Genomic DNA, 16437 nt, shown 5'->3' on the forward strand with positions numbered 1-16437 from the left:
CTCAATGAATGAACAAATTTCAAGATGTGGAAATTACCTAACAATCACAAATATTTCTCAAATAATCTGTTTTTATATTTAGACTTTCAAATTATATAGTTATAGTAAATTTTCTTATTAGGAGTTCAACACTGACATAAAGTTATTTTATAAAATAAAAAGCAACTTCCTAAAGAACAGTGATTACTGAATTGTTACTAAGAAAAATTCTTCAACATTATGCAATTTTATTCCTTATGTAAACTTTTCTCAAGATATTATGTTACAAATAAGACACAATCTGGTATGAATGCATTTGCCAAAAACATTTGATCTCCCTAGTGCTTTTCATTTCTTGGTAAGTTTCTTCAGCATTCCTGAGTCCTTTCCTAAAACCATGTAAAAAGTACCACTCGAAGAAAAACCAGACATAAAGCTGACTTTTTATTTTTTTAAATACCTTCTTACTGAATGCTGCCAGCAATATTATCAAATTATATCTTATAATTAAGTAGCATATGTTCAATGTGAGGATATATATTTTTTCAATGAATAAATGTAGTGTCAGCACAGTAAAGTTCATAGGATTTATTTTAAATGATTGCTGGTTTCTGATAATTAAAATCCACAACTCTATGGCAGCAGTTACAATATAATACATTATAGTTCTCTGAAAGATCACTTTAAAGTTATAATGATGGAATATAACTTAACAGAATACAAATGATATCTATGGCATAAGACTCCACAGTTGACTGATCAGCTAATCAAAGAAAAACATCAGAGAAAGGCCTTGAAAAAGAAAGCATGTTTCCTGTTAGAATTTATCCTTTTTTTCCCCTAAAAATGGCTAATTATGAACATAGAAATGTTTGAATGAAAGACCCTAAAATTCTGAGAAAAGAACTAAACTTCAGATGTAGTAAGTGATGAGGTCAGACTTAACAAGCTGAAACTTAATCTGTTAGCAGCCAGAAGATGCAAGTGCTCATTTTTAGAGAAGTAAAGTTTATTACATTTGAAACAATACAGCAGAAATCTCAAAAGTTTACTCATTAAATATAGTTTAATTCTTACAAATCTCCTTTTGAAAATGCAATTCATATATGCTGCAACCTCTGAAGTTTCAATTTAAAATGAAGCATGAAGGCAGCAATCAGGAAAAGCACAGAGACGGCTTTGTCAAATACCTGTACAAATCAGTACATACCTCTTCTGTCTGTGACACAGGAGGAAAAAAAGTGACTCTAAACATATCCAAGTAAACAGAGAAAAATACATTACTACTTGAGGCAGACCATGCTAAAAAATAGTTTACAATGATCAGTTTGCATTTATGGTAGTTAATAATGCCTTTAGTTTGAACCAATGAAATTAAGGTTAAATTAAATTTTGCAGTAGTTTCTCAGTCTTTTGTACTAAACATCAGTTCATCTGAGAAGTAATAAGATTGGAAAAGCAAATGACCTGATCCTTTTCATTATGCGTATCACTTTCTCAGTTGTACTAAATGCAAACAAATCAATACAGCATCAAGATTTTTCACATATTTAAAATGAAGACTAATGACTTGTGAAGGCAGACTGTGTACCATGTAGTATTTAACAGATGAAACTTGCAATTACCATCAACTCAACTTTTAAAATAACACCAAGATATACAAGCCAAAATAAACATTTGATTTAAAAATTCTGCTATTCAAGATACTCAGGTGTCTTTTTGTTCTCATTGAGATTGATATGGGTTGGGTCTTTTAAAAACCTGAAGAGGAGTTGGTAAGAGGAAAAAAATCCTCAATGCTTTAAAAACCTCAACTGTTAGGAGTCCATACAACTACTATGCTGGCATGAAAACAGTTTTTTTTCCCTATCATAGGACCACTTTCCCATAGAAGTACTTCCTCCAAGCCAGCTATATAAAGATGTAAATCAGCTTACCCATGATTAAAACTGAAGTAATCCTTTAAAAATAGGAGCATGACACCTCACCCAAAAAGATCTTTTAAATCATTGCTAGCTGAACTGCTACTGGTCATAGTGGTTGGTGGCTGTGCAAAGTTCTGTGGGTTAAAGAAAGGATTAGCCTGCATTCCAAAGGCAGATTGTCCCATCACGTTCACCTGTGTTCCCATTACTGAACTGCCCATACCTGGAGACCCTTTAGGAGGTACAAACTGATTAAGCCACTGATTTGGTTTCTGTTGTGATAACTGGTTCATGCTAACTTTGGGTTTCTGAGGGCCAAAGAGATTATTAAGAGCAGACATATCTGTGGGTCTTTGCTGAGTCTGCTTTCCACCTGCAGGAGGAACACTCACAGCACTGAAGTTTGGCAAGGTGGAAGGTGTTCCCAGTGCCATCTTGGTCACTCCAGGTGTGCTTGGACTACTGAAGAAGTTCTGGTTTGTATTAACTGGCATGTTGAATCCTGAAGTCTGAAAGCCCATGTTAGCATTTAGGCCATTTGTTAAATTTCTCTTTGTATTGTCAATTGGTGTAGAAAACATCATGCCAAGGCCCGTGGAAGGAACAGAAGTGAAGGAACTTGAAGCAGAAATTTTAGGGGTGCTAACAGCAAGACTGGTCAAAGATGACATGTTATCCATCAACGTGTCTGTCAGGTCCTTAGTCTGAAAAATACAAGGAAATTACTTTATTCCAAATTACTTTAAAATTAGTAAAATGTTTGATAAATTTTATTATAAAGGACAAGTTAAAATTAAGCTTGTCTACACTGAGACAGCAAACTACACAGTTCACAGGCCAAACCCAGTTTGCCACATATTTAAGGCTCTTTAAAGATGAACATTTGCAACAATTTGATGACAGGGAACAAAACTTTGAACTCCAATTAAATGAAATGTTGTCTCCCCCACTGTGCCTCCACCAACAAGCAGAATTGCATTTTTCTCATTAGATCTGTACTATAGAAAAAGATGTTGTTGCTGTTTAGTCGCTAAATTGTGTGCCTCTTTTGCGACTCCATGGCCTGTAGCTTGCCTGTGGGATTTCTCAGGCAAGAACAGTGGAGCAGGTTGCCATTTCCTTCTCTAAGGGATCTTCCCAACACAGGGATAGAACCTGGGTCTCCTGCATGGGCAGGCGGATTCTTTATCAGTGAGCAACCAGGGAAGCCCCACAGAAAAGGATACTTCATTATTTTTGTATTTTGACTTTCATCACAATTGTGTGGAAATTTAGTTTTCTAAATTTATTCTTATATAAGTACATACAAAATATTTTATTTTGCCTCTTGGCCCACAAAGATTTTTCCCAGAGGAAAAAGTTTAATGATTAGGAGACAAAAACTACAAAAAAAATTTAAAGAAAGCTTTTAAGATAAAGTTATTTCTGAAACCAGTAAGAGTGTAAACTTTCTTCAAGCAGAGAACTTAATCACTGTTCTAAAACCAGCACCTAAAACAGTGCCTATAACACAGAAGGAAATAAATACTGGTCAAGACATATAGGTAAGAATCCCTAAATCAAGTTACAAACATGACTATAACAAAAAAGCCAAAAAATGAAAATTATTTCTTGCTCAAAAATACATAAATGCATGAATATAATATTCCTGATCAATTCAAAGTGAGCAGAGCTGAATTAGTGTCACAGACCTAGTATTTTTAAAGAACTGTCCTGTTAATCTAGCTTCTTCTATATTGGTAACAAGCACTATCACAAAACATCGTACATTAGGCAGGTTATTGAGGAGGTGCTGGAAAATCCTTTATGCCCATACTTCTTAGAAATTACATATTAAAGTATTTTCTGAAATACGTTTTCATAAAACACTAGTAGGTAGACTAGGTTCTATACTACCTTACTCCTTAAGAGTAGTATAATTACAAAAAAAAAATGAACTCTGACCTGCTTGACTGGAGCAATAGGTGTGTGAACTTGAGGTTTAAGAGGCTGCTGGCTTTTCAACTTCTGGGCCTGCTCCTGTTCTTTTGCTAATTTTTGTTTTTCTTCAAGTGTAAGTGATGCCTTAAAACAGCAGCAAAAAAAGTTAACTGACAACTTTCTTAATTTCATTTGTAAAGCAGAACATGTTTTTTTGTCTGTTTGACAATACCATTTGACAACACTTGACAATACCAAGTAGTTTATGAACTACTGTATTGGTGACTGCCACAACAGTATAACTAAGGTCAGTTATACTTTAGTTTTGTGGGTTTTCTATTTGCTTTTTTTCCTTTTTTAATATATACCTTTCATTTATTTATTTTTTTAATTAGAGGATAATTGCTTTACAATGTTGTATCAGTTTCTGCTGTACAACATGAATTAGCCATAAAATTGGGAGATTCTTGTTCAACTGTTTTTATCTTACTCCAAAAAATATTTTAAGAACTCATCAAAAGCTAAGTAAGAATTAAACAACTTAAAAAAAAAAAAAAACATGAACAAACAATATTTTTGATACTAACATCTGCATCAAATTCAGTGTCTTTTTTCTTAGATCTGCTTTGCCAACCTTTAAGCCCAAAGTATGTCCTCATACAATTTTGTAAACCACAGTGTCTTGGTTCTACACATACAAGTATTCATACATGTTGAATGAATAGAAGAAAACTGCCCTTAGTGAAATTCAAAGTTGATATATTTTTTATATTGGATGCTAACCAATATTTTAGCTGGAAACTATAGTTTTATAGTTTATTATTCAAAATCAGGAGCAAAGAAGAGACACTGTAAAATTTATCAAGGGATGTGACTGGCAAAGTACAACAGAAAGGACAAGAAGTCAGGCAACCTAGAAACATTACCAATATGGGAGAATGAATAAAAAAGGAAGTTAAAAATATTAAGCATTTTTATTCTCAACATGGTTAGGTCATGATCCACTGATAACTTTTAAATTTCATAAAGATAATTAAAGAGTGTTTCTATTAAGCTAAATAGTATTTCTCAACAAAACAATCTATGGTTTATAGAAGTCATATAATATAAATATGAATGTCAAAAGAACAGTAAAGAAACTTACTCTTTTTGTTTATTCTGTAACCCATCCTCTTTATTTTCTGATTCACCACCAGTCAGAAGGTCTGCTCCAATGTTGTTAAAGACTTTGTCAATCTGCTGAAACAGAAAAAAATCAACCAGTTGAACAATGCGCAAAACTTTACTACTGAAAGATCAGAAGCTTCTGAAATGGAGTGCAATGTCAAGCACTTCCTGCCCCGACCCCCCCACCCAGAATTAGAATGATCTAAATATCTTCTTACCTGAGACCCAACATTTGTAACTTTTGTCTCCTCGGAAGCATTCATTTGATTTCCTATATCCAAAGATCTGTAAGAAAGAGCTGAGTTATGACAAAGCTATAAAAACAAATGTTTTTAAAATACTTCTTAAAAATAGTTTACCCACATAGAAGTTATTACAACCTCAACAAACTGCAACTTATTAAGGACAGTCATAATCTTTTTCATTATTTACTACTATTAGTGTCTGCTTGCCCCTACAAGTAACATTTGTATACAAGTCTTTTTTTAAAAACTAAACATTTGAGATTTACTGAAGAATTTACTCAGGGTGTCATAAAATCATGCAAGGATGGTTCTTACCATACGAGAGTTCAGAGCTCACTGAGAGACAAGATACAATATGGGAACTTAACATGATTAAGAATCTATGATTCTAACAATAAATTCTATAATCACTGAATGAAAGATGTGGGCAAGATCTATGCCTTGAAAAATAGGTAACATTTATTTAGATAGGAAGAAAAAAAAGAGAAGGTTCATTTACACCTCAAGTATAAATACTAGATAGAAAATTTCTCTGTTGTAATTTTTAAAGATTTTCAGGGTTCCTATGCTAACATAGTCAATTCATTAATAGCATATATATATATACACACACATACATATATATATACATGTATGTATAGACATATATATCTCACAGAATATTTAGCATATACAAATGGCTATTTCATGTCATTCTACACCTTGTGTATTTACTTCCATAAAGCCTTTACCTTACACTGGAACAAGACCAAAAAAGCTTCTTTTGGAGGACTTGGCTCGTGACTAGTATCAATTTTACTGATTTTCAGATGTTTTTGGCTCAGGGTTAAACATTAACAGGCATTCTACACTCATGTATTTTTCTTTGGAGCAAAGAATATAGTGAAGATTTGATTATAAAAACTGGCATTTTCTGTTGAATAATTTTCATCTTTCTCCTCATCCTTTGTACACTAATATTTTGCAAATAATTTAGAAAATCCTCTCTATAAGACACACACACACACAAAAGGTGGATGCTGTGGTACTACATACGGAATGAATTCTCTGTAAATGTTTCAAAGGTTAGATAAAAGAGAAAAGGAGAAATCAAAACACAAGGATTTCACAGATCTGAAAAAAAACTTTTAAGTGGTGCTCTTGGTGATCAGCATCCTGACTTTACAATGCTGGTGGCTAATATGACAAGAGATTTTTCTCAGGAACAGAATTCTCTTTACGTAGAGAAAACATTAAGATTATATCATGTTATGCTTTTGTATTTAGAAATAACATCAGATTTTCAACAACATTCTACTTAAACTCAGTTTAACTTAATCTGCTGGAAAATTTTTACAGGCTTTCAGTTCAGTTGCTCAGTCATGTCTGACTCTTTGCGACCCCATGAATCGCAGCACACCAGGCCTCCCTGTCCATCACCAACTCCCGGAGTTCACCCAGACTCAAGTCCATCGAGTCAGTGATGCGATCCAGCCATCTCATCCTCTGTTGTCCCCTTCTCCTCCTGACCCCAATCCCTCCCAGTATCAGGGTCTTTTCCATATAGTCAAATTGAAATCCTTCAAGTTTTCTCATCCATATTCTAGGAAATCAACCATGACATAACTTTAATGTCACTCCTGGACCATGTGCAATTCATATTCAACCTACTTACTTCTGCTGTTCTTGCATTATATGAAGTTGCTCCAGTTTAGTCTTATGTTCTGACTCCAATCTATTAAGCATCTCTTTTATGACGGAAATGAAAGAATTGAACTGGTATAATAAGAAATTGATATAGTTAGGATGTTTCAAGTTAGCAACAAAGTAATCGAATAAAAAAATTCAACGTTATTCATAATATTCTCTATTTTTACCAGAATATGACCCATAGGTCTGATGACACAGGAATAGATTATACATATTTTAGCTCAGAATATCATAGCAAGCTTTTACAGTATCTTTGTACAGTGGTGGTATTTTAAGTTCCAGAAAACATGTCTCAGTAAGTTTTATATTCTGAGCTAACAGCTATTACTCAGGAGTCTTAAATAAATTCAACTCCACCAGTTATTACACATTGATTTTTTTTTTAGACTAATCCAAAACTGACCACCTAATATGTGCATATCTAAACACAATCTGTTTGCATGCGTGCGTGCCTGCTAAGTCACTTCAGTCATGTCCGACTCTTTGTAACCCCACAGACTCGCCAGCTCCTTTGTCCACAGAATTCTACAGGCAAATATACTGCAGTGGGTTCCCATGCCCTCCTTCAGGGCACCTTCCCAACCTAGGGATTAAACCCGCATCTCTTGTATCTCCTGCTTGGCAAACGGGTTCTTTACCATTAGCACCACCTGGGAAGCCCACAATCTGTTTAATGATGAATAAAAAATTACCCTTTATTCGATCATTATAAAAGTGACATGTTTGGCTAAAATAAACCTTGTTTTCTAAAAAGCTAGTAGAAATATTAAATATACATAATCTAACTTTCAAATAATTAAAGTTTATAAGAATACCCAACTCAAGGTCTAAACATAGTTCAAGTTTTAGTTAAATAATTCTTATGGTACTTCAGAAACAATTTATTTCAGTAATACCACATATTACAGGAAGACTCTAGAAACTTTCTTCCTTCCCCAAATCCAGTAGTCATATACAAATGTAAGAGCTGGACCATACAGAAAGCTGAAAGCCAAAGATTTGATGTTTTTGAACTGTGGTGTTGGAGAAGACTCTTGAGAGTCCCGTGGACTGCAAGGAGATCCAACCAGTCCATCCTAAAGGAAATCAGTCCTGAATATTCATTGGAAGGGCTGATGTTGAAGCTGAAACTCCAATACTTTGGCCACCTGATGCGAAGAGCTGACTCATTGGAAAAGACTCTGACTCTGGGAAAGACTGAAGACAGGAGAGGAAGGGGACAAGGAACTGACTCATTGGAAAAGACCCTGATGCTGGGAAAGACTCAAGGCAGGAGAGGAAGCAGACAACAGAGGACTAGATGGTTGGATGGCATCACTGACTCAATGGACATGAGTTTGAGCAAGTTCCAGAGTTGGTGATGGACAGGGAAGCCTGGCGTGCTGCAGTTCATGGGGTCACAAAGAGTTGGACACAACTGAATGACTTAACAGATTGACTGAACAAGGCTTTCAATAATCCCTCTTTCTAACTCTCATACTCCTTACTTTGAATATAAAAAGCACTTTCTTCATTTACCTCTTCAACATATTTTTCCTTGTTTTATCAATGTTTATATGTAATATATTTATACATTCAATGCCGAGAAAAGAGTAAGCTGAATAAACTGAATAAAGCACAAAAGTTTCCTACCTGATTGAGATTAAGATTGTTTTCAATACTCAGGGGAATCAGATGAGGCAATACTTTTCCAGCCAGCTGCTCTTTGGTGATTCCCAACTTCTTATGGGTAAATGTACATTTGTAAATACCTGATTTAAAAAAAAGAATGTTATAATTCAATACTACAAAATTAATAGAAATCAGAAAAACAATGTATCTATATAAAATCTCTTGATAATCAGTACAGTTACAAATTTTTCCTTATAAATGCTTTAAGAAGAATGTTCTTACATATGTATCAGAATGATTTCAGCTTTACTGTCGGTTTAGATTTAACATACCATGACACACTTATCCCATATTCTTCGGCTAAAAATAGTGTAACTGTAAAAGCCTGTATTTTTTTTGATAGATATACACATCTGAATGCAGAATTCCAAAGCATAGCAAGGAGAAATAAGAAAGCCTTCCTATGTGAACAATGCAAAGAAACAGAGGAAAACAACAGAATGGGAAAGACTAGAGATCTCTTCAAGAAAATTAGAGATACCAAGGGAACATTTCATGCAAAGATGGGCACAATAAAGGACAGAAATGGTATGGACCTAACAAAAGCAGAAGATATTAAGAAGAGGTGAAAAGAATACATAGAAGAACTATACAAAAGACCTTAATGACCCAGTAACCACAATGGTGTGATCACTCACCTAGGGCCAGACATCTTGGAGTGTGAAGTCAAGTGGGCCTTTGGAAGCATTACTGCAAACAAAGCTAGTGGAGGTGATAGAATTCCAGCTGAGCTATTTCAAATCCTATAAGATGATGCTGTGAAAGTGCTGCACTCAATATGCCAGCAAATTTGGAAACCTCAGCAGTGGCCACAGGGCTGGAAAAGTTCAGTTTTCATTCCAATCCCAAAGAAGAGCAATGCCAAAGAATGTTCAAACTACCACACCACTGCACTCATTTTACAGGCTACCAAAGTAACGCTCAAAATTCTCCAAGCTAGGCTTCAACAGTAAGTGAACTGAGAACTTCCAGATGTTCAAGCTGGATTTAGAAAAGGGAGAGGAACCAGTGATCAAGTTGCCAACATCTACTGGATCACAGAAAAAGCAAGAGAATTCCAGAAAAATACTTCTGCTTCACTAACTACGCTAAAGCCTTTGATTGTGTGGATCACAATAAACTGTGGAAAATTCTTCAAGAGATGGGAATATCAGATCACCTTACCTGCCTCCTGAGAAATCTGCATGCAGGTCAAGAAGCAACAGTCAGAACTGGACATGGAACAACAGACTGGTTCAAAATTGGGAAAAGAGTATGTCAAGGCTGTATATTATTATCCTGCTCATTTAACTTCTATGCAGAGTACAATCACGAGAAATGCCAGGCTGGATGAAGTACAAGCTGGGATCAAGACTGCCAGGAGAAATATCAATAAATTCTGCTAGGCAGATGAGACCACCCTGTGGCAGAAAGTGAAGAAGAACTAAAGAGCCTCTTGATGAAGGTGAAAGAAGAGAGTGAAAAAGCTGGCTTAAAACTCAACATTCAAAAAATGAAGACTGCGGCATCTGGTCCCATCATTTCATGGCAAATAGGGAAACAATGGAAACAGTGAGACTTTATTTTGCGGGGCTTCAAAATCACTGCAGATGGTGACTGCAGCCATGAAATTAAAAGACACTTGCTCCTTGGAAGAAAAGCTGTGACAAACCTGCACAGTGTATTAAAAAGCAGACATTACTTTGTCAACAAAGGTCTATTTAGTCAAAGCCATGGTTTTTCCTATAGTCATGTATGGATGTGAGAGCTGGACATGAATAAGGCTGAGCACTGAAGAACTGATGCTTTTGAACTGTGATGTTGGAAAAGACTCTTGAGAGTCTCTTGGAGAGCAAGAAGATCAAACTAGTCAATCCTAAAGGAAATCAATCTTGAATATTCATTGGAAGGACTGATGCTGAAGCTGAAGCTTCAATACTTTGGCCACCTAATACCAAGAGCTGCCTCATTAGAAAAGGCCCTGATGCTGGGAAAGATTGAAGGCAGGAGGAGAAGGGGACAACAGAGGACGAGATGGTTGGATGGCATCACCAAGTCAATAGACACGAGGTTGAGCAAGGCCCGGGAGATGGTGAAGGACAGGAAGCCTGGTGTGCTGCGGTCCGTGGTAGGCAGAGTCACACACAACTGAGCGAGACTGAACAACAATGACCGTACCAGGAAAAGCCTATTCGAATCAGGTATAGTTCTTACAGTGTAGCAGTAAAGCTACAGAAATGTCTCTGTATTCTGAACACAACTAAATATATATTTCATACTACTCACTCAAAAGTGTCTAAGCATAGGTCCTATACCTTTATTCACTTCAACCAATCAGACTCAACATCTCTAAACTTTAATAATTTAACTCCACACAATCCTTCCCTGTTGTCTTACATATTTACTCAACTTTCAAGACCCTGCTGTTATACCTATTTCACAAAGCCTTCATTTGGTAAACTGGGCACATTTGCTCCTCAGTCTCTGAATGCTTTCATTGCATAAGAGTTTTGTATATAAGCTAAAGCTTTAGAACACACTACCTCCTATTATTCTCCAGTGAATGCACACTTCACTTATATATTCAAAGATCTCTGTGTGCCCACTAAATGCTTGTTTGCAGAGCACTATGCTCATTACTTTCCCTTCATTTGGTCTCACTGAACTCTCACAAAACTCCTTTAATGATATTATTTTACCCTTATGTGATAGATAAAGAAACTTTTCAAAGTCAATCCAGGAACTGGCACAGCCAGAATTGGGGTTAGGGCTCTTTTCACTGTATCAGACTCCTTGTCAAGAAGACTAATTTCCTTGAGCTCAAAAGTTTCATAACGTATCAGAAAACTTCTATGTCCACAGAGGTCCACAACAGATTACTTACTGACCATTCCTATAAATATTTACTGAGGATATTCTATAAATCTGGTGCTATAGTAGGTATTTAAGATACATGGGTGAATAACATAGATTTTCTTCAAAATTAACACAGAACTTCAAGTTTAGTAACTTGTTAATGTTTATGTGATTCTACAGCTAATAGTATAGCAGACCCCAGCATTTCCAGATTGGACTTCAACTATTTATAAACAATTTCAGAGTTTTTTTAATAGAGTGATTTATAATTAGCACGCTGATGACTAGAAGGTGCTGTAAGGCTCATAACGCTTTATCAGCACTTAGCATTGAAAAATATATGCTCATATTTTGTTGTTGTTGCTTAGTTGGTAAGTTGTCTCCAACTCTTTTGCAACCCCATAGGCTGTAACCCACCCGATTCCTCTGTCCATGGGATTTCCCAGGCAAGAATCCTGGAGTGGGTTGCCATTTCCTTCTCCAGGCAATCTTCTCAGCCCACGGACTGAACCCACGTCTCCTGCATTGGTAGGTAGGTTCTTTACCAGTAGGCCACCACGGAAGCCCTGTGTTCATATTTAAACATATCGAAATTAAGAGCCAACTCTACCACTTTTTAGCTGTATAATCTTGAATAACTTACTTCATTTAGCTAAACCTCATGGCCTTAGTGTAAAACAGAAATAAAAGTACCAAATCTCATTAGATTTTAGAGAGGACAAAATAAGATAATGCAGAAAGGACTTAGCAGAGTGCCTCTTATTAATCAGGTAACAAATAAACATTAGGTATTACTATTATGATTGGTATCAGCATTTCAAGTAGCTTTGTTTGCCTCTCTTATTTAGTATCATTTTTAGAGGGAAAACTACATGCTATTTGCGAAGCTCGGATTCACAAATGTTTTTATCCCTTTGTAAATGTCAGGTACTACCACTTTTGCTAAAATTAACAGAGGGAAAAGCTACATCATGGCATTTACACCATCATTCTTCAGTTACATGAAAAGAGAGCAAAATGGTTTTACAGACTGAGAAGTTTACTTGCATGATTATAAAACAGTAAAGTAGCATCAAATGACATTAAGTTTTCAGCTACCTAAAATTCCCATGAGGACCGCAGGTTCCTTGGATGGAATTTGTTGTAAGAAGGGTAGAATATCATCAAGTACAAACCATTTATCCAAGTATTCCAAAATCTTTCCTAAGCACACTAATGAATTTACACGTACCTATTAAAAGAGGTAAACTGAATTAGTCATTTAAAGTCTTCACAATCTAGACCAAAGTATGTTAAGCATGAGTCTAATCTTCATATATGTTAAAATCTCAAAAATTAAAAAAAAGTTAAAAGCTCTCATCCTTTATTAATATAGAAAATTCACATATTTATATATTTCCCTGATTTGTTTCAGAAAAATTTATGATTGCTTTACCAGGACACTAAGTAGCTAAAGGCAAAGAATGATATTACTTTCATGTCATTTTAAATAAAGTAATTAGGATTTGAGAAGCTTTACTATATATTTGCTTGCCAAGAATATTTTCTTGAGGTCATTTGAACTATTAAAAGGACTATATTCTCCCAACAAATAATTAATTTTACTGGGCCTCTAGTATATTTCTCTAATTCATGTTCAAGTCATTCTTAAATATTTTAACAATATGTGAAAATTCTATCTGCCATACCTGAAGTTTTATATTTCTAAATATATTTTTAATATAGTTACTAAAACCTGGTATTTAGGAGCTCTTTTATCAAAATTTTATCTATAGTCTCTTGACTATTTTGATAAACATTTCACACCCTACTTTCTTTGCTAGAATTTTTTAAGATAGAATACTTTGAATCAGGATCATAATATTAATAAAATTTTTTTAAGTAAACTAAGAAAAGCAGAAAACAATTCAGGTGGTTAAAAAAAATAACTTGTGGCTTAAAGCGAAAGAGGATTAAGAAAAAAATTACTTGAATTTTCTACTGGAGCACTAGCAGACAGAGTAATGTCAGGGATGGAATACTATAAAATAATATATCTGGGCAAACTACAGCTATTGCTCACTTTCACTGTACTATTTATAGGCTACTTAGAGCCAAGATGAAACATATGAACAAACTATAAAAAGATTACTAAACAATAAGAAAATTACTAAGCCAATGAGAAGTGAGAGACAAATAAAAATATGTAATTACTTACAGCAAGGGAAGATGTTTGCAGACATGCATTCTTAATTCTTGGTATCAGAGCATTTTTCATGGATGGGTAGTCTATAAGATTTGCAAAGGTTGGAATGATGTTTAGACAGAGTTCCTATTAATAAAATAAATTGGGTCAATCTCAGAGAAACATATTAAAAAGCATTTTGTATTTGCATGGTTAATTTTGTCACATAGTTGAAATAAACTCTTATCTATCATTTGATCCTTTCAAAAGCTATTTGAAAGAAAAATACTTATTATCAATTTTCTACTTTACAGCCTGAGAAAACAGGCTCAGAAGACCTCACTCAAATTCATGCTAGGTCACACAACTAGCACATATACCAAAATTTCCTGATAACATTCCTAATTTCTTTCTCTGAAAACACAATTCTTCATTTAATTTTAAAAACAGGAACATCTTAAAAAAAGAAAGTAACATCTAAGTTTTGCTATCTCTCATGAGAGAAAAATCAAATATTATACCAATTCATGTAAAACTATTCCTCCTAAATAATGAATTTCTTAGCTGTTACAATATCCATATCATGGAATATAACACAAATATTTTAAAATACATGTTCAAAGATTGTTTAATAATATTGACGATAAATGTAATAAAACACTATTATATCATTCCAATTTTTAAAACATGTATCTGTCTATAGACTTAGGAAAAAGAACTAGAAGGATATATCTGGAAATGTTAACTGAACTGTGGGCACCTCTGAGAGAGGATTTAAATTTTCTTTATATTGATATTTTCAAGTATTTCTAAAATCTGAAACTAAAGCAAATATAACGGATAGAAATAGGAAAAGTCATTTAAAACATTCTTGTTAACTAATGCTATGCCACAGTGTAAATGACTGGAACTGGGAACTCTTGAGTATAACAGAGGAAAGGAAGGATGATGGAGGATTGTATGAGATAAGAAAAAGAACAGGAAATGGCTTGAGAAAAAACTGGCTGAAGAACCCGCATCTCAGATATCTTATAAGGCAGAATGATTCTTATAGGAAAGCACAAAAGAGATTACTGAAGAAAATAGAGGTATAAATGTGTATCAGAGAAGGAGTTATTGACGATATCTGGCAAACAAAGATATAGTTATTTGTAGTTAGCAGACAGAAATGAATTAATCACTAAGAATCTGATATCAGAATTTTGGCAAATATTTTATCTACTTAAACTTATTCCCAGATTTCCAAAAGGCAGACAGAAAGAAGAGAGTTAATATTAATATCCATTCAGAAGTATAATAATTAAGCAGGTGACATAATTTGAAGATAAGAAATACAAGCTACATTTAAGGGACTGTTTTTCCACAGCTGGTAGAGGAGAATGAGCAAGGCTGAGCAGTCAGTGAGACACCGTGCTCCTGTTACCAGAGGGGAACAGTAAAGTTCAGTCTTTAATTCATCTGAGACAGACTGGACTAAACACGCCATATATGCACTATGCCATACAATCTAGGAGTAGGTTATAAGGAGGCAAATGTCTAAATCACTTAGCTAAAGGAGGGGAGAGCTCTCTCCATACAAGGAGACCTAAGAACAGGGGACTGAAAAAATAAAACAAAAAGAAGTCCAATTAGCGTGTTTGCAGCAACTTCTGCCTTTTACGTTCTGTTTTCTCTATAATCGGTGGTGGGGAGGGGAGAACGAACACAAGTTCTCCATGTAATTTTAAAGGTAAATAATTTTAAAAACTGGTTCTCATTTATCAATGTCTCTAATGATCCTAACTTTTCTAAACCATCTTCTTATTTTCCAAATGTTTTTCTAAATTCTCTCTAGCCTCTTAAATGTTCATAGTTCCAATCAAACTTCACTTTAAAAATACCACTCCAAAAATGAATTTCACAAGTTACTTCCTAGCCTTCTTACTTGCATGAGACATGAGGAAAAGAGATTTTTGTTTGATGCTCTTGCTCTCTGTCCCAAACCTTAGACAGGTTTTAACTTTATCAGACTCTTACCAAGCAATGCAGATACTAGTTAATTGGACTGGTGACTGAACACTTCTACTGAAATGACATCAGAAATGCTGGTTTCTAAAACTTGGCAAAGTTGCACAAGTCCATTTGAATTATATATTAATTATTTTAGTAAAATACTGGCTGATAACTTATTTGCCGAACTAACCCCCTTATGAAGAAAAGACTTCCCTGGTGGCTCAGACAGTAAAGCGTCTGCCTACAATGCGGGAGACCCAGGTTCGATCCCTGGGTGGGGAAGATCCTCTGGAGAAGGAAATGGCAACCCACGCCAGTATTCTTGCCTGGAGAATCCCATGGATGGAGGAGCCTGGTAGGCTACAGTCCATGGGGTCGCAAAGAGTCGGACACAACTGAGCAACTTCACTTCATTTCATTTTATGAAGAAAAATGACTTTCACATCACTTTACCCTCTCTTTCCTCCCTAATCTCGCTGAATATATAATCAGGTTGGTTACACAGGGCCTGTGGGAATGTTTCAAGCTGTAATTCACAGTTCCTTTGGAAAGTGCCAAAAAGTAACAGTAAGTACACCTTTCCCAATCATTCCATGTCATTTGGACAAAGGAAGTAAGAAATGATGTTATAAGGAAAAAATTTTAAATCAACTTCACAACTTTGAATAATATAAAAGACCTCAGATAAAGACTGAAGTGAATCAAAAAAGTGACCATGTATGTATGGTATTAGGTTCACATTAAAAAAAAAAAAAAAGCTTGGTCATCAACTTATAAAAATTAAACTTCTGTTTTTCTTTACTAGAATCTCTACACTGGCAAAGAGAGTATAAACTTTTAAATATGAAAC

General features: G+C 34.8%; 1 protein-coding gene across 1 annotated transcript in view; it reads right to left on the minus strand.

The window, feature by feature from the left end:
• Positions 1 to 967: 967 nt before the first annotated feature.
• The window catches only part of SCYL2 (SCY1 like pseudokinase 2), a 55712-nt gene continuing 40242 nt past the window's right edge, over positions 968 to 16437 (minus strand). Inside the window, 8 exon segments of the mRNA XM_070370290.1 lie at positions 968 to 2608; positions 3849 to 3968; positions 4965 to 5063; positions 5210 to 5276; positions 6891 to 6991; positions 8558 to 8676; positions 12530 to 12662; positions 13629 to 13742. Coding sequence (XP_070226391.1) covers positions 1964 to 2608; positions 3849 to 3968; positions 4965 to 5063; positions 5210 to 5276; positions 6891 to 6991; positions 8558 to 8676; positions 12530 to 12662; positions 13629 to 13742 — 1398 coding nt within the window. The 3' untranslated portion in view covers positions 968 to 1963.

The sequence above is a fragment of the Bos mutus genome, chromosome 5 (assembly GCF_027580195.1).
Source record: "Bos mutus isolate GX-2022 chromosome 5, NWIPB_WYAK_1.1, whole genome shotgun sequence".
In the NCBI taxonomy this organism is placed as follows: Eukaryota; Metazoa; Chordata; class Mammalia; order Artiodactyla; family Bovidae; genus Bos; species Bos mutus.